General features: G+C 43.6%; 3 protein-coding genes across 4 annotated transcripts; 2 read left to right on the forward strand and 1 right to left on the reverse strand.

Moving 5' to 3' along the window:
* Nucleotides 1–2,474: 2,474 nt before the first annotated feature.
* Nucleotides 2,475–6,441, reverse strand: LOC100969885 (thymosin beta-15A-like). Of its 2 annotated transcripts, XM_008973064.5 has the most exons (4): nucleotides 5,738–5,867; nucleotides 4,160–4,234; nucleotides 3,832–3,948; nucleotides 2,475–2,916 (listed from the first exon to the last, which is right to left on the reverse strand). In XM_008973064.5, the coding sequence occupies exons 3-4, from the start codon at nucleotides 3,929–3,931 to the stop codon at nucleotides 2,879–2,881; spliced, it is 138 nt and encodes a 45-aa protein (XP_008971312.1). In that variant the 5' UTR covers nucleotides 3,932–3,948; nucleotides 4,160–4,234; nucleotides 5,738–5,867; the 3' UTR covers nucleotides 2,475–2,878. The 2 variants fall into 2 exon arrangements, with proteins under 2 accessions (XP_008971312.1, XP_054962374.1); XM_055106399.2 differs by lacking the exon at nucleotides 4,160–4,234 and having other exon boundaries at nucleotides 5,738–6,441.
* On the forward strand, nucleotides 6,170–6,652 carry LOC103786251 (developmental pluripotency-associated protein 3). The gene is given in 1 exon segment (XM_008973063.1): nucleotides 6,170–6,652. A coding segment is annotated over 1 exon segment (483 nt).
* A 4,504-nt stretch (nucleotides 6,653–11,156) lies between these two features.
* Nucleotides 11,157–12,069, forward strand: LOC100988917 (histone H2B type W-T-like). The gene is made up of 2 exons (XM_008973065.3): nucleotides 11,157–11,647; nucleotides 12,033–12,069. The coding sequence occupies exons 1-2, from the start codon at nucleotides 11,223–11,225 to the stop codon at nucleotides 12,067–12,069; spliced, it is 462 nt and encodes a 153-aa protein (XP_008971313.1). The 5' UTR covers nucleotides 11,157–11,222.
* The last annotated feature ends 6,391 nt before the right edge of the window (nucleotides 12,070–18,460 follow it).

The following is an 18,460-nucleotide window of genomic DNA, read 5'->3' on the forward strand; positions in this document are numbered from 1 at the left end:
GAGTTATTGTTCAATCCTAGGTCACCTGACAACATTCATGCTTTCCTTTGAGCTGCATTAATGTACAAATGAAGAGGTTGCTGAATCTATCATAGATGAATAGCATCTTTATCAAATTTGCAAATGACAACACAGAAAGGGGAGCAACTGTGTTGGATGATTGAACCAGGATTCACAGACCCGGTAATGAGCAAATCTGAGCATATCTGCAACCAGGATGGTTTCCCATCTGTGTAATTTGGGTCTGAAGGATCTGAGAAGTGTCAGTTGCAGAAGACTTGGAGGTAGAGGGACAGGACACAACAGCTGACTTCAAATTCTGGAGGATGGATTAACTACTGTCTCTAGTTCTCCAGCACACAATCCCAGGACTATTGAATAGAAGCTACAGGGAGGCACGTTTGGGCACAATGTAAGCAGCATATCACTGCAAGGAGCTGAGTGACTTTACTGGACAATTGCCTCAGGCAGGAGATAAGGTACTGGTGACTAACATGGTTACTTCCAAGGCTCAAATCCTCTGGCTACACTAGGCCCTGTGACTGTGTCACCTCATTGGCACTTGATCGAAGTTGACCTACCTACTGTTTTGCTTTTGAAACTTTAAGCTACAGCAGAGAAAACAGCTTCCACTTCATGTAATCCCACTGATTATTTAAGAATGTGAGCCCTTAGAAAGGGTGAGGTAAGGCAGGGCATGGTGGCTCACGCCTGTAATCCCAGCACTTCGGGAGGCTGAGGAGGGCAGATCACGAGCTCAGGAGTTCGAGACCAGCCCGGCCAGCATAGTGAAACTCCATCTCTATTAAAAATACAAAAATTAGCCAGGCATGGTGGCACACACCTGTAGTCCCAGCTACTCGGGAGGCTGAAGCAAGAGAATTGCTTGAACCTGGGAAGCAGAGGTTGCGGTAAGCCGAGATTGCAGCACTGCACTCCAGCCTGGGCAACAGAATGAGACTCCATCTCAAGAAAGAAAAGAAAGAAAGAAAGAAAAAGGAAGAAAGAAAGAAAGAAAGAAAGAAAGAAAGAGAAAGGAGGAGGTAAGATAATACTTGAGGTTGAAAATAGGTATGAATGGTATAATCCGTCTTTGTAGGAAGATATGTACATTAATAGATCACAAGTCTGGATGGCTAATACTTCTAATTGGTGGGATTGTAGGTTATTTGTTTTTATACACATGATTAAAGTAGGCTTAGCATGGTAGCTCATACCTGTAATCCCAGCACTTTGGGAGGCTGAGGCAGGCAGATTGCTTGAGCCCAAGAGTTCAAGACCAGCCTGGACAACATAGCGAGACCTCATCTCTACTAATAATCAAAAATATTAGCTGGCTGTGGTGGCACGTGCCTGTAGTCCCAGGTGCTAGGGAGGCTGAGGTGGGAGGATTGCTTGAGCACAGGAGGTCAAGGCTGCAGTGAGCCATGATTGTACCACTGCACTCCAGCCTGGGCAACAGAGCAAGACCCTGTCTCATAAAAATAAAATAATAATTTTTAAAAGGACATAAAAGTATTGTTTAAAGGCAGGAATTAAAATGCATGCAATTTTACATATTCCTTACTGTATTAGCTCAGGCTGCTGTAAGAAAATACTGTAGACTGAATGACTTAAACAACATAAATTTACTTGCTCACAGTTCTAGATTCAAGAAATCTCAAGTCGACGTCCAGCAGGGTCAGATTCTGGTGGGGGCTCTCTTCCTGGCTTGTAGACAGGCACCTTCTTGCTGTGTCCTCGCATGTTAGAGACTGGTCTCTCTCTCCTTATAAGGCCACAGTCCTATTAGATTAGGCCCTGACTGTTATCACTTCATAACGTAAATTACTTCTGAAACAACCTATCTCCAGATACAATCATGCTAGGGATTAGGGCTTCAACATATTAATCAGGAGGTCACAGGTGACAAAATTCAGTCCATAACATTTATGCTCACCATGAACACCAGAAATGTTTAGTTCATAAAACAGCAAATTCTGTTCAGTAGAAAAACCGTACCAGAAGTTCAGTGCTACAGGTCATTAGAAGATGTGATGTGCTTAATATGGTGTTTGGTAGCAAGTGCCTCCTGCCCCTTTCTCCATCCAACTTCAGTCTTGGATGTTAACTCCCATTAAGCTGAAAAAGACTTTCAGAAGGCAAGAGAGCCCAGCTTGAATTCCAACCCTTATTCAAATTGAGCAGATTACTTCAGACCCTGTGTTTTCATTTCCTCATTCTGAGATAAGGAGGTTAGTCCACATGACCTTCTCTCCCAAGGTTCTCTAACTCTGTGATTCCAACTATAAAGAAAAAGCACCTACCATCCCCAAGTCAGGACCCACTGGACTTGGACATAATTTAGTATTTCCCCCCAGGACTAATCTGCTAAAAGTTTTCCTTCAACCATTTTGTTTGAGTGTAAAAGGTACCTTTGTGTACTTTTCATTCCTTAGAATACCACCAGAATGAACCACAAGAGTCAGACAATAACGATTATATTTATTATTTTATTGCTACATTGGAAGTGAAAATAAACTGTAAGAAGCTGCCAAAGGATGCAACTTCATGAAGATTATGAAACTATTGAGGCACCCATTGTAGAAAGTTAAAATTGGCTTATCCTGCATGAGGTGCAAGGACTACCTACACAAAGGTCATCCATGGCAAGGTTATTGACAGCATCTGCCATTTGGAATTTACATACCAATGGGAAGTTTAAAAAGGAACTTAAGGAAACATTCACTACCCCTGACCTCTTAACCAGGGAATATAGGTGAGAAGAAATCAGAAGATGTCGGAAATCTCTACAAACACACAGGTTTACAAAAAAACAAGCCTAAAACCAAGACTGTCAGGCAATGCTGAAATCTGCTCTTTGGAGGAGATCCCCATTTTATGATGTTTGAACACACTCTTTCTCCTGCTGGATAGCTGGGGAAAAAGAAACCAAAAATTACAAAAGTATTTTCCTAAGACTAAGTTCAGCTTCTTCCAAAAGAGCTCTTTGTAAGTCATTGAAGGCTGCCATACATGCTTTAAATTTAGAATGCCAAGGCATTAAACACAAAACTCAGAGTGGGGTGTGTGCGTGCATGTGTGCACACATTAAGTACCTGAACTACCAATTAGAAACTACATCAACTGTAGGGTTTGTTTTTCCAAATGCTGTTGTCATTTTTTCAGATTATTCAAGACTGAGGAGTAAGTGAAGTACTTTCTTCAGATTTGTCTATCACTATACAGTTAGAAAATTATACACTTTCAGATAATTTTAACTAATATTGCAACTCTCAAATAAAACTGACATAACAAAAGGTGCCCCTTGGCTTTTGTGAATATGCTTAGAGTTTCTCCAGCAGGCTATAACTCCAGAGGGCAGAACCAATCAATCCCTTGAATCTGAGAGCTTTAAGCATACTAAGATCTAAATTTGTTCTCACTTTATCTTTTCATCAGATATAGAAGGCCAAAACTGCAGAGTCTACAGGGTTCGTTAGGGATAATATTATGGACTCAAATTTTTAAATGTAGAAAAATGCCAAATACCCAAAAGTAGACAAAAACTAAGTGTTTTTTAGTGCTACATCCAATATTCCAAGATTGGTTTTAATGTGGTTTTTAATAATTTTCCAACAAAAAACTAGTTTTTTATTCCCCCATCACTACTGGGCCCATCATGTGAGAACCAGAAGAAAACTATTTGATAGTGTTAACTGTTGCATTAAATACCATGGTACTCTAATTATTGCTTACTTTGTGTAAAAAAATTACTAGAAGATAGGTTTATTTACTGAACCTATTAACTTCCTCTATTGTTTGTTTCCAGTAGAACCCCACATGACTTACTTTCCTTTGAGGGAAGAGTATTTTTTTCTTCAGTATTAGTTTTCTTCAGTTTTGACCTGCCAAACTTCTCCACTTCCGACAAGTCTGGTTTATCACTCATCTTGACTAGAAGAAAGCCTGAAAAGAAAAAACTTTTTTCTTTTTTTGAAACAGCGTCTTGCTCTGTCGCCCAGGCTGGAGTGCAGTGGCGCGATCCCGGCTCACTGCAACCTCTGCCTCCCGGGTTCAAGCAATTCCTCTGCCTCAGCATCTCGAGAAACTGGGATTACAGGCACACGCCACTATGCCCGGCTGATTTTTGTATTTTCAGTAGAGACGGGGGTCTTACCATGTTGGCCAGGCTGGTCTGGAACTCCTGGCCTCAAGTGATCTGCCCGCCTCGGCCTCCCAAAGTCCCAAAGTGCTGGGATTGCAGGCGTGAGCCACAGCGCCAGGACAGAAAAAAACATTTTTAAGAAAACTTACCTGGCAGAACTATCTTCGGACTAAGGGGTCACAAGCAAAAATTTTCACATTTCCTATCAATGTATATTCTACCTGCTCATTTTCAACAGAAAAACAGCAACAGATATTAGAAAAGTTATATTTTTGTTAGAATAATTTCAACTCCACATAATTTGCCGTTTCTGATAGGCAGTAAATGCCATTGGATCATAACGCACCAGAAACCAAGATGCTCTAGAAACACAGAGCCATTTGTCTGACTCTTAAAATCACAGCAAGGATAAAATGGAGGTGATAGAAGCACAAGACCAGACAGGGATAGAAGAAAAAATAAAGACTGGTTTTAACCAGGTAATTATTTTGAAACAGAATATAGCACCATTTGAGCATCTTCACTTTCTATTTACTTTTGGTTTTGCCATTTTTCTTGGGAGATGGGGAGCAGCACACAAAAAAAGAATGAGATAAGTTGTATTAATTTCTATCTATTTTAAATCCCCAAAGACGACAGTACATTAAGGCACTACAATACACGTCTCATAATAGCTCCTTGTGGCACTGGTTTGTAAACGCTGTAAGAAGGGACAGCTAACTAGGATCAGACCCAGGACTTCAGCAGAACGGAATAAACCAAATAGAAGTGGGTCTTCTTTCACGTTTTCACTGCAGAGAGGGAGGAGATGAGGCTCAGACGTGCGTAGCTGTGGACCTGACGAAATGCCTGGTGCCCTGTGAAAGTCTCGAGTTTGTTCAGAAGAGACAATAGGATATCCCAGGTAGAGCTTTCATGAGCAAGCCCGGCCCCACCCTGGTGGAGTAAGACACTTCGTCTAGTCCCTGGCGTAGAATGCAGAGGCCCCCAAGCAGTCAGAAGTGTCGAACATGCCTCCATTCTGTCGAGGTTACCCTAAGACCCTCCTCTGCCAAGCGATCAGACGCCAAGCTCGGAGCTGGGAAACTGGAACTAACAAATAAATAATAGCAGGGCCGGGCGCATAGGCCAGTCTGTCAGGAGCAGTTTGCATACTTTTTCAAATAACTATTAGCGTTGTTAGACGCCCAGTCTAACGGCCACGGGAGGGAAAGGAACCAGGGCCCAGCCCCACAAGGCCCATTCCGGGCGGCCCCCAAACTCTTCATCCTCGAAGCCTCCGACCTGCAGCTACCGCGGACTGGCCGCTTAAGGGTCCCCTACCCCTCCAACCACCGCCTCCCACCCCGACTCCCCGGGGCCTTCTTTCCAGGGACCGGCCCCCGGGAGGGCTCGGCATCGCTCGCAGAAGGCGGCGCCCCAGAAAGACAAAGGCTCGGACTCGCCGGGCCTGGCGGCGGCGCAGACACCAAGCGCCAGCCCCAACCCCAGCCCCTCTGGCTCCCGAAGGCGCGGCATCCCCCGCCTCGCGACCCCCACCTCTTCCCGTCCCCATGGTCCTCTGGCTCCTGCGAGGCCGCAGGTACTCACCTGAAGGCTTGAAGACTCGTGAAAGGCCGTACGCGGGGCTGAGACCCAGGCTGGCTCCGCACCAGGTTAGCCTTCCCGCCCAGAGCCCTGCAGTGCTAAGCCATCTAGCAGGCGCAGCCCCAGCCCTCTCTGATTGGCCGAGGGTTTCCGGACTCGCCTCCTTCCCCTCCTCCGCTTGAGCCTCCAGAGCCTGCGCCCACCATCTCTTCTAAGATCAGGGGCTTGGTGACTTCAGAGCAGACCTCGCCCTCCCCAGGCCCCACCTCCCAGGCCTCTCCCACTGCTTTAGTCCTGAGGGTCCACATTCCCTTCATCCAAAGTACACTCACTCTTGCTCTTTCCGGGCTACCTTGTAGCAATTTGAGGCTCCGTCATCAGTTTCTGCTACGTTTCAAAGATCCAGGAGAAGCTTAGTGTTGTGTCAAGACGCCGATGGACCCATCACAGAAGTTTAATCCAACCTACATCCCAGAGTCTCCACAAATGCTCACCGAAGAAAATTCCCGGGACGATTCAGGGGCCTCTCAAATCTGCTCCGAGACGTTGATAAAGAACCTTAGTAACTTGACTATCAACACTAGTAGCGAATCTGTTTCCCCTCTATCGGAAGCTTTACTCCGTTGAGAGTCTGTAGGAGCAGCAGTTCTCAGGGAAATCGAAGATGAGTGGCTTTACAGCAGGAGAGGAGTAAGAACATTGCTGTCTGTGCAGAGAGAAAAGATGGCAAGATTGAGATACATGTTACTCGGCAGAGTTCGTATGCATGAAAGAAGACCAACAAACAAGGAGCCTAAGGGAGTTAAGAAGGAATCAAGACCATTCAAATGTCCCTGCAGTTTCTGCGTGTCTAACGGATGGGATCCTTCTGAGAATGCTAGAATAGAGAATCAAGACACCAAGCCACCTCAGCCATAAATCTTATTCTTGTACCTTCAGACCATGAGGCTGAAGACCCATGGGAGAGCCGATGTTGCAGTTTAAGTGTGAAGGCTGTCTGTTGCAGAATTTACTCTTGCTTGGGGGAAGTCAGTCTTTTTGGTCTATTCAGGCCAATATGGAGGGCAGTCTGTTGTACTCAGATCCATTGATTTCCATGTTAATCGTACCGAAAAGGACAATCACACAAACATTGAGAATAAAATTTGACCACATATCTAGGTACTGTAACCCAACCAAGCCGAATTACCCAGATCTCTATCTTTGCTTATTTGGGAAAAAAATCTCCCCCTGGTTGGAAAGACAAGACAAGACAAGACATGAAATTGGCCATCACAGAGCTAAATGTCGATCATCGGGTAATGACTGTATAACCCTAACCTGAAAATTTTCTCCACTCCCTGCTTCCCACCCTTTCTCTCACCAATCTGCAACAGACTAAACATATGCTCCCCAACTTACAATGGAGTTAAGTCCAGTTAAACCTATCACAAAGGCAAATAATTTTAAGTTGAACCATGCTAAGTTGGAGTCTATCTGCATTGGACACAATTGTGCAACATGGAATGGCTATGCATATGTTTCAGACAGCTATTGAAACACACAATTGAGCTCAGGCATGGTTGAATTTGCTAACTGCTGCTTGAAGAAACTCCCGTGGCTGCACGAGAAAATCAGGTTCCTTGTATACATTTGCAGGAAGGCTAACTTGATGCTTTTGCTTTTACACCTCTGAATTTATCACGTTGCCTTCAGGGAAAGATCAAGCTATGAAAAGACTTGTTGTAAAGGGGAGGCTCACCTCAGACTGTCTACCTAGGTATCCATGCGTTGAAGGTGCCATCACTACAATATGAGAGAGGATGGAAGAAGACAATGTTCAAGTGCTTGGGTTCTGGACTCAGACTGACGTGGATTTGAATTCCTGCTCTTCCATTTATCAGCTGTGTGATCATTGGACACGTTTCTTAGTTACTGTTTGTCTTGTCTGCAAAAAATTGAGGCTAAAATATCTACAGCATAAAGGGTTATTGGGAGGAGTCAGTGTGATTCACAGCCCATGGAGGAAACACAATCTGACATTCTCATAAGTTTAACACTGGTACTCAGACAGCATTGTAGAGAAAGAATTTTTTTAAGTGCAGTACAGGAAAGGGGACTGTATCCAAGAGGTCCAGAAGGGTGGTGTACACTAGCCAAACAATTCAGCAATGGTCTCATAGGTTGTCAGGGGCCAGTCTCTTATTTAATATAGGTTCATTTATTTATCTGTTCATTCAACAAAGATCTGAGAGCTACTACAGTCACAAATTCCTGCATGATCTAGTTACCCTGGGAAGTACAGAGTCATAAATTTGGACATGTTTCAGAGTAAAAGGGATGGTATTAAGAATCACTAAAGGGACAACAGGCAAAATCAGGACATATGGTCACTGTGCTAGGGAAAAAGTCTGGGATACCCTGGGAAGTACAGAGTCATAAATTTGGACATGTTTCAGAGTAAAAGGGATGGTATTAAGAATCACTAAAGGGACAACAGGCAAAATCAGGACATATGGTCACTGTGCTAGGGAAAAAGTCTGGGATTAGGAAAAAGAGTAAATAGCCACCTTTTAAAGTTTTTTCTATGCCCCCACTCACGTCCACACTCATTCCCCCTTATTCCAGAGTGACAGTATACGATGAAAAGGGAAGAGTATTATATTGGGCCAAAAATCAGGACCAATCACATTTTGGAGAAAGCATAGTACTGAAGTAAGTGTTTTTATTGTCCCAAATTACCATAGTAGGTTAATTTTGTCAGACACATGTGCCTGAACGGGAAAAAGCCCCACAACAATCAAACTGAAAAGAAAAAGGGAGAGTCATCCTAGTTTTCTTAATTGGTCACTATCATTTTCTTAAACTTGTGGACAAATGTGAACCTAAAAGACCCAATCTTTCAAGATAGATCCCAGTGGCTGAGCCTAAATTTAAACTAGAGCCAAGCTGCCACGTGCAGACTAGAGCTCACACATGTACTAGGAATTCCCCAAAAACCCACAGCTCTATCTAACTTTGGAACTTTCAGAGGTCACCTGAACCAACCAGCGAGAGCTCACCTGCCCCTGCCAATCAGGGCTCAGTCGTGTTGACCAATCAGAGCTCCACTGCGTCAACCAATCACAACTAACTTTGAGTCCTTTATTTGCATGAATGGACTGTACTGGGAACCTTGATGGGAAATTTCCCTCTAAAAGCCATATCCTCTTTTAGTTTTCTGGAACTGCACCTTTGTTTTACACTTAAGTCTGCACCTCCCTGGTATGCTAACTGTTCACAGGAATAGTCTCTTTCCTCCAAATTCCTTTTCAGAGAACTTTTCTTCACAATACAATGCCAGAGGTAGGAGACATGCTTACTCACAGCTTTGGATTCAAATCCTTAAGTCACCACAATTACAACAAAATGAAAAATCAAACAAAAAAATAAAAAGTAGACAAAAACTTGAAACTAATTTTCTCCTCAATTTACAAGGCTGAACAGCTAGGAGGGCATTTATTGGTTCAGGACTGGTCACCGGCTCACATTCTGAGCCAATGGCTCAGGCCCAGGGCTGAAGACACTTCATTAGTTGAGTCAGAGGAGACTGCGATTTGGGTGCTCTCATTGGATACTTCCATCCTAAGTGATGCATACTCACAGGACATTAAGCTTTGCATTAAAAAAGATGGTAGACTGGGAAATAATAGAATTAGACAAATGCGAATGAGTTAGAGTCCTTATTTCAGTTTCTTGGAAGCTTGAAAAGGGTGCTGTTCATTGAAATTTTGATTTAGCTATTTCTGCACTGTGGGTTTTTGTTATGTATTTAAATGAATTGTATAATAGAGGTAATGTTGAAAAAAGATTGTATGAGGTCTGCTTGTTCCATTAGTAATGTTTGCCCCGTTTGATGCTTCTAAATTGTTATTTACAGCAGTAAACTGTTTCCCTTTGTGTGTGTGTGTGTGTGTGTGTGTGTGTGTGTGTAATGTGATTTGACTAATAATATTTCAGGGAAGATTTTTGTAACCACATTTATAAATGAGCTGTTCAGATTTTTTTAAGTATGCTTCCTTCAATGTGTATCAACATCATGTTATATTTTCTTGAAATAAGTTTTGTCAGCCAGGCACAATAGCTCATGCCTGTAAACCCAGCACCTTGGGAGGCCAAGACCTGAGAATTGCTGGAGTTCAGGAGTTGGAGACCACCCTGAGGAACCATGATGAATCCCCGTCCTTACACAAAAAACAAATACAAAACTTAGCCAGCTGTGGTGGCGTGCACCTCTAGTCACAGCTACTCAGAAGGCTGAGGCGGGAGCACTTGAACCCAGGAGGCAGAGGTTGCAGTGAGCTGAGATCGCGCGACTGCACTCCAGTCTGGGTGACAGAGCAAAACTCTGAAAAAAAAAAAAAAAAAAAGCTTTTTCTCTTTAAACCTGGAACCGTCTTATTAGCAACAAATAACCTAATCTTAAACGTCTGACAGGAAACAAGATTGGAATTTGCGATGGTACCTTCTTGGTGACATCCATTTCTTCAATCCTTCTTACTCATTAAATCCTTCTTTGCCTCAGTTTCTGGGATTTATGTTTTACATTCATATATTTAGGAAATATTTCTGAACATATTATCATAGATTATTGAAGGGTATTTTTTTAATTTCAAAATATTTCCAATTACATAGATTCAATTTTTCTCCATAAGGAGGTTTCTTAGTGAATTGGGGTAATGTTTTCTTCACCCAACACCACTTATTCACCAACACTAACATTTAGAGTATTTTGGGGATCAAAATACTGTTAAGAAAACAATTTTAAATTTCGTACGTGTTTAAGGATTTGTAATATTTTTACAAGCATCTCAATTTCTGTTTGTGTTGTCTGCTTGGAGCCTGTGGTTTGGCCATTGTTCCTTATGCACATTCACTGAAGGTGTTGATCAGCACTGAAGACAGGAGCCAGACGGCCAGGTCCTTTTATGCTCAGGAGCCCTTGGCAGCCATGTCAGGGAGTTCCTGCTCAAGCCAGGGTGGCTTAGCCCAGGATAACACTCCATTCTGAGATGGGTGAGAAATGGTCCACACGTGGCCACCATCATTCCGCCGAAATAATGGACTTGGGCTCAGGAGGTCAAGCCCTCTTCAAGGAGCATGAGCTGAAATTGCTAAACTTTGGGAGTTTTCAGTGCACCCTTCAAAGTGCTCAAGGTGTGTCATGAATCAGCTGGGGAGAGCTGATATGGTTTTGCCCTGTGGGGTATCTATGTGTGTACCGTTGTCTGAGGTGGCAACTGGGGCCACTTAGGCTCACAGATGCCCACTGTGATTGGTTGACATGATGATGCCAAGCAACAGGATCATCCAATCACCTTCAATGCAGGGAAGATTGCTGACAGTCTCCCTGGGTGACAATTCATCCAATCAGATGTCGAGTTGGCTTGTGACGTAGAGCCATGCAGCCATACCAAAGTGCCCCTCATTCCCTAGGTCCCCAACTGCCATTATCTGGTTGTGCCATCTAATGGCTGCTGCCTCCACCATGGTGGGACCTTCCTCTGAGACGCCATCTGAGGAACAGTTGATTACCCAGGAGCCCAAAGAGGCCAACTCCACGACGGCCCAGAAGCAGAGCAAGCAGAGGAAGCGAAGGTGCCGTGGGCCCCGCAGGTGCCATGCCAACTGTCGTGGGGACAGCTTCGCCACCTATTTCAGCCGGGTGCTGAAGCCGGTTCACCAGGGCCTCAGCCTTTCCCAGGAGGCCGTGAGTGTCATGGATTCTATGGTTCCTAACATACTGGACCGCATCGGCACCGAGGCTGGTCGCCTCGCCCGTTACACCAAGCGCATGACCATCACCTCCCGGGACATCCAGATGGCCGTGCGCCTGCTGCTGCCGGGGAAGATGGGCAAGTTCGCTGAGTCTCAGGGCACGAATGCCGCCCTCAGGTACACAAGGAGCAAGTGAGCTGTCTCAGGAGCACCGGAGCACCCGGGAAACCCAAAGGCTCTGTTCAGAACCACCGCACGTGGCCCTAAAGAACAGTGGCCCTCCAGAGGGGGGACCCCCACCAGAGGTTGGGGTGGGTGGCACCCGTCCGGCTTGGGGGGCATGTGGTGTGTGGCATCCTGCGGTTTTTCAAGCATTTTTCCCACAGTGCAAAACACTGTCAACTCCAATATATCTGTAGTGCAATATGCTCCAAGGAAAAGTAGTGGGTGTTTCCGTGATCGTGTTTCATTTCCTTAGTTTCCTAAATGGCCGTTTTTATTAGTTATCTTTCTAGGTTATCTTTATGGTGATATTATCAATGTAATGATGTTTACCTTCCAGAACTTCATTATGTGCGATATGGCAACAGAGAAAGTGAATATGCTGATATAAGAAGCAAGATAACCCTCCTAAACGTGTTCAGCATCTCTCTCATCATGAATCCATGTAAATAAGCAAATGAGGCCCAGTTACAGTGTACAAATATCTAAATAAAATTTTCAAGAATCCATTCATTTTCCAGCTTCCTTGACTCTGAGATCACTATTGCAAATCATTCTCCTTTTGCACTGACAATAATCTTTTCATTTCTTTTTGAACAGAAACCTTCCTTACTTCCAGGTATGTGTCAGTAGGATTAGGGAGTGTCCATGGAAACAGCTGATGCCTTAGCGTACAGTGGTGCAGCCAATGAGTGGCCTGCAGTCTATGAGCACCAGTCGTTGTCCCAATGTTGGGGAAGTGATCAAGGCTGAACCCACAGCAGCCTTGCACTGATATGCAGCCTGGTGGTTGCGGGGACAGGGTTGTGATTCTTTACCTGATGTTTTTGTTTTCAGTGTTTGTAATCATGGTCATTTAAGGATAAAAGGTAGGAGTAGGATATGTTCCTTGCCCCTAGCATCAAGTTATGTAGAGCATGGTCAGTCTTTAAGAGAAGTCAGATGACGCCTATTTCCTCAAGAGATTGGCATATTAATATTCATGTTAATGTTAATATAGGTTAGCTTTCATTGTGCTTTCTTCTAGGTCCCAAGTCTGTATGTTTACCACTTTTTCCTAGAAGTGTATTGCTGAATTTCAGAGCAACTGGTGATTTTCCCGTTGCTTTTCTTTTCAATTGATTTATCGCCACCCGAGTATGTGGACAAGAGAACATACTCTGGGATTGCAACCCACAGGAATTTATTATGTTGTACCTTGAAGCTTAATATATGGCCATTTTTATAAATGTTTCCTGTGAATTTTGAAACATCTCATAAACAACTCTTCTCCTTCATGTGTAGAAACCAGTAAAGGATGGCACTCTCAGTCTAACCATGAAACAAAAGCTGGATAAGTGACAAAAATCTAAACTTTCTTGAGCCCATCAGAAGTGGGAAAGAACCACCCCAGAGGGCCCAACACATAGCCAGATAGATTATTCCACCATTGACAGAGTACCTCTTGGTCAAGAGGGAAATATGGGCAGGGCAGGATATCAGCCAGAGCTTCCCTGAGTAGTACAGATGGGAAGGGTGGAAGGTCACCTCCAGAGCTCACCTTGGGATCCAAAGAGAAAGGATGTAGAACCAAGAAGTCCCCTAAACAGGATTTGTTACTTTCCGTTTTTCAGAATATTAGAAAAATACTATGAAAATAGTTGAAGAGAAATGTTATGAAAATAGTTGAAGAGAAATGCTCACTGCACAAGGAGACCAAGAAAAACCCCCCATGAAATCAGCCACAACTAAATCTCTCTGGACGGTGCCACCAGGTGGTCCTACATGTTCGGAGCAACACTTTGAAAACCAAAGACGCTTGGCAGAACCCTGTTCCTTTCCAGAGACAGAGCTGTGTACCTGGTCCAAAACACCACATCTCACTCAGTGACTTATTTCTCATTATACTAATTGTTTTGCTTTAAAGTGCCAATCTTTCTGTCAAATGGGACATAGAAATAAATTTCTAAAGTTATCCTTACATATCTACAGGGAAATTTGACATGTCTTTTTCAGAAACCATATCCATTAGTATATGTTACCCTGGAGGGTGTGTTTTCCATTTGCAAATTCAGAAATGAAAGAGAAGCATTAGTAAAACAGCGTTAACAATGAACTCTGATTGGGCTGTGGGGAGTGAAGAGTGAGAGTTCAAGGGGACTGAGGCTGGTGAATTATAGGAAGAAAGAGGAAAGGGGTGGATTGATGTGAAGATAGGAAGAGGAATCTCGCACATGTGATATAGCATTTCAGTGGGTGATTGAGGAGAAGGGGATCCTAGTGAGCAATCATGATGTCAAGCTGTGGCTTACTGAAAACACAAAGTAGGAGAAACGGCTTCACAGCTTAAACAACAAATAAGAACTATCAATGTATGGAAAATAGGATGAATAGGACAAACATAGTCAAATCAATCTTTTCATCAGCATTCCCTGTACCATGGAATTCATTTGAAAACATAAGCAAGGACCCAAACACAGTAGAAAGAAAACTATATCAAAAAGTTTGAGGAAAAATACCTATTCTAGGCTCCCTAGAAATGGAATCCCACTAGTTTAGTTTTATCTGATTCTGCTCTTCCCCAGGCTAGAATCTTTTGTTTTTAAAGACCTTCAGGCCTGGCCTCTATGCATAATAGGGATGATGGAATGTTGTCCGATGGAGCAGCACAAGCTCCACTCAGATCCGTGTCAGCCACTGAGGCACCTGCAGCCAAGGAGCCACAGTCAAAATTGTGATCAGGTTTCCCACTCTGAATTAGTAAGAGCTAGCTGTCCAGGGATGTTCAATGGGAGTGGAAGGAAAACCTGTGATTAGTTGGGTGTGCTTCTTTGGTTCTTCAATGGGTTGTATGCTTTTAATGCTGTTGAAGGAGGTGTATATTATTAGGTTTCTAGGGCCGCTGCAAAATTATTCCAGAGACTGGCTGATTTAAACACAATTTATTTATTATCTCACAGTTCTGGATACCAATTGTCACTTATCTGTAAGGAGACCAATCCTGTTGGGTAGGGTCAACCCTCATAACTTCACTTTAACCAGATGACCTGTGTAGAGACTCTCTCCAAAAAAGGTCACATTCTAAAACACTGGGGGCCAGGACTTCTACCTCTGAATTGTAGGGAGACACAACTCCATCCATACTAGAATATCTTCTGCATCCAATCCGTGGCACAAATTAAAGTCCTCATATAGAAAATACATTGATATCATCACAACATCCCCGAAGTCTTAACTCACTCCAACATCAATTCTCCAATATCTCACCTGATAAACTTCTATATCTGGAATGGGTGAGTCTCCAGGTATGACTCATGCTGAGGCAGGAATTCTCTCCACCACAGCACCTGTGAAGCTAGACAAGTTATTTGCTTCTGAAAGACAGTTGTGGGACTGGTACTGGATAGGGCCTATCATACCAAAAGCAAGAAATCCGAAAAACTACTGAAGTTCATGGACCCTAAGCACCTTGGAAACCTAGTGGGAGCAAACTCCATTAGATTTGAAGGATGGAAAAGATTCTACTTGGGCTCAGTGCACTGTCCTTCAGGCCCAATGGGGTAACAGCTTTACACTCTAAGCCCTGGGCAGTGGGGTGGGGGCTCTCTCCCCAGCTTGGGCTGCTGCAGCCCATCCATCTGAAACAGAGGAGGTGGGACAAATGCCTGGAAATCAGGAGGTGACCTCCGTTTCTGGGACCAAGTGAGAGATGGCCCAGTCCCCTAGTACCGTGCCCCTGGTTCTTGGGGGCAGTGACGGCCATGCCAACCTCTGACCTAACTTTGGAGTCCTTCTCCCTGTCTCGAAAATGAAGAAATGGTCACAGCTGGATACCTCAGTCAGTCTTTTTCTTGCCAGTACAATCCAGGAACTCTAACAGCCTCCTTTTATTTCGTCCCATCTTTGTCCCGTTCAGTCCAGTCTGGCAACGTTTTTCTGGTATAAAATTCTCAAAAAATTGTTGGCTTCCCATGGAATTCACATGAGTCCAGGCCATCAGACAAGAAGTTGTCTACAGATCTTTCTTGAATACCCTTATCTGCCATATCCCAATTTCTGCCTTCTTAGAGATGGTTGCTTGAATCCGTGGGCCACATGCCTCACCTCTTTGGTTAATGGTTTTCCAGGCGCACCCTTGCACCTGTTTCCAGAGCAAGGTATCTGCATACTTTGAGTACCTTCCAAATCATCCAATGCTGGCTTCCTTTTCCTCAGTGCTTCCTTGGCTAATTTCTCTCTCTTCTCTCCCATTTACTATATGGATCTAGGAGAAACCAGATTAAATCCTAAATACTTTTCTCAGTTTGTCAGTGTAGTGGCCAAGGTTCCCCCTGGTCCTCTTAAGTTTCGCTGAAAACTCAAATCACAAAAGGCAGATCCATAGGACATAAGGCATACCAACTTATTTAACGTGTACCCCTGGAAGCCTTTATTATTAATAGCTGAAGACACATGGGAAATTATCTATTTTTATGCCTGGGCTCAAAGGAGTATGGATAGCTGTGTAGAAATATGGTGGGACAAAAAGGCTATGATGTAATGATAACAGATTGAGTGGTGGAAACCCGGCAAGGCCTGTGCGTCTAGACTCTGCTTGGCCTATCTGAGCATACTGTCCTTCCTCCTGGATACGGGGCAGGACCCTCTCTGGAATGGGGATCTTGTAATGTCCATTCAAACAAGAAAAGTTAGATAATTTCTTCAGGGACATTTTTTACATGAAAATGTGGAAAATATTACAATACCATTTCTAGGTTTTGTGACTATCTTTAGAAAAAGAGCTTCTGGTTTCTAGGACCCACCTTTGGGAAGAGGGATTCTGGTCTCTATGTTTAGCCTCTGGGGCTGAATGGGACTGAGACACAGGAGGACCAAGAATGTCATAGAAAATCTTTTTCATCCGAGACTACTTCTGAAGCCCTCATTTTGAGGTATTGTGCCCTGAGCTCCAACAATAGAAATCAGCCGCATGTGCATGTTCATCACTTACAATTTCTACTTTCCTCAAAGACACTAAGAACACATTACAGCTCAAACCTTTGCCACTGTAAAAGTAGGATCGCCTTTCCTCATGCTTCCAATAACCTCTTCCTAGTCTCCATTTGAAAACACCACAAGAACCTTTAATGCACATAGTTCTAGCAACATTTCGGTGATCATGATATATGTATTCTCTAAGTCAGAGATCCTTTCTCTACAGCAAAGAATTCTTTCTTAACCCTTGTTTCAATTGCATTTGGTGTTCATATTTCCCCCTGCCATTTCATAAAGGCACTCTAGGCTTCTTGTATCACGCATGTCAAAATGCTTCCAGCCTCTATGCATTACCTAGTTCCAAGGTCTCTTCTAATCTTCCGGATGTTCCTTATTGCATTATCCCACTGCTTGGCAATAGAATGTCTAGTAGTTTGCTAGGGCTATTCTGACAGAGTACCACAAACCTGGTGGCATAAACAGCAGAAATTTATTGTTCACGATTTGGCAGGCTGGAAATCCAAATCAAAGCGTCAGCTGTGTTGGTTCCTTCTGAGTAGTAAGAGAGAAGGATCTCTTCCAGGGATCTTTCCTTGGCTTGCAAATGGCCCACTTCTCCCCATGCCACTTCACATTTTCTTCCTTGTAAGCATGTCCCTGTGTCTGAATTTCCACTTTTGGTATGCACAATGCATACTAGTCATTTTGGTTAGAGCACACCCTAATGAATGTAATTTAACTTGAGTACCCCAGTAAAGGACCTATCTTCAAGTAGGAGAGAGATGAGGGGTCAGGAGTCTAATAGATGTATTGGTGACGGAGAGATCATAGGTTGCACACTCCTTGTGGGAATCTAATGCCTGCTGATCTGTCGCTGTCCCCCATCACCTTCATATGGGACCGTCTAGTTGCAGGAAAATAAGCTCAGGACTCCCACTGATTCTACATTATGGTGAACTGTAAAATTATTTAATTACACATTATAATATAATAATAATAATAAAGTGCACAATAAGTGTAATGCATATGAGTCATCCCAAAACCATCCCCCCAATGCCGTTCCGTGGAAAAATTGTCTTCCCTGAAACCAGTCACTGGTGCCAGAAAGGTTGGGGACCACTGATCTAGCTAGCGTGTGCTGGCAAACTGCAATCCCATGAGTCATTTGTTATCTTAGCCTATGTCTGGCAACAGGGGCAATATTTGAAATTACTTCTTCTCTGAAGAGGGTATGGCATCCAGTTGCTATTGAACTTCAGTACACTATTGAGAATTCTAATTGTCAATGGCCAATAGATTGATCCTCTCACCTGCTAAAATATATTAAAAGGATTTTAGAGATTTCTCATTCTAACCGATTGATAAAATGGTTAAATATATAAAAAGACACATCATGGTGTGACAGCTAGCCTTAAAACTTGGCTTGACAAAAGTGAAGAACAAAAAAACCTGTCCAAAACAAAGATAACCTCCTGTGTCTACTCAAACTGCCCCATGTGGGAATAACAACAAAGGCTACTCCACCTTGCGCCCTTCAAGTTCAAATTCTGCACTTTCTCCTCAATGCCGTGGCTAACATTGGTCGTCAGGAAACCAGCCCCTCTTGGTTGGATATTGGTGTGACTTTTGAGGAGTATCTATTTCTTATTGACCCTTTTCCCTTCCTTCGATTGTTTTGGATTTCCTGTCTTCCTTCACCTGTGATGGGGGCACATGAGGCCCTGTGGCCTTCTTGTGGAGATAGCTGAGAATCTAAGACCCTAGAAAATTTGGCAGGACAAATATGTGGGTTGTATCCTGTGAAAGGCTAGTGAA

The sequence above is a fragment of the Pan paniscus genome, chromosome X (assembly GCF_029289425.2).
Source record: "Pan paniscus chromosome X, NHGRI_mPanPan1-v2.0_pri, whole genome shotgun sequence".
Lineage (NCBI taxonomy): Eukaryota > Metazoa > Chordata > Mammalia > Primates > Hominidae > Pan > Pan paniscus.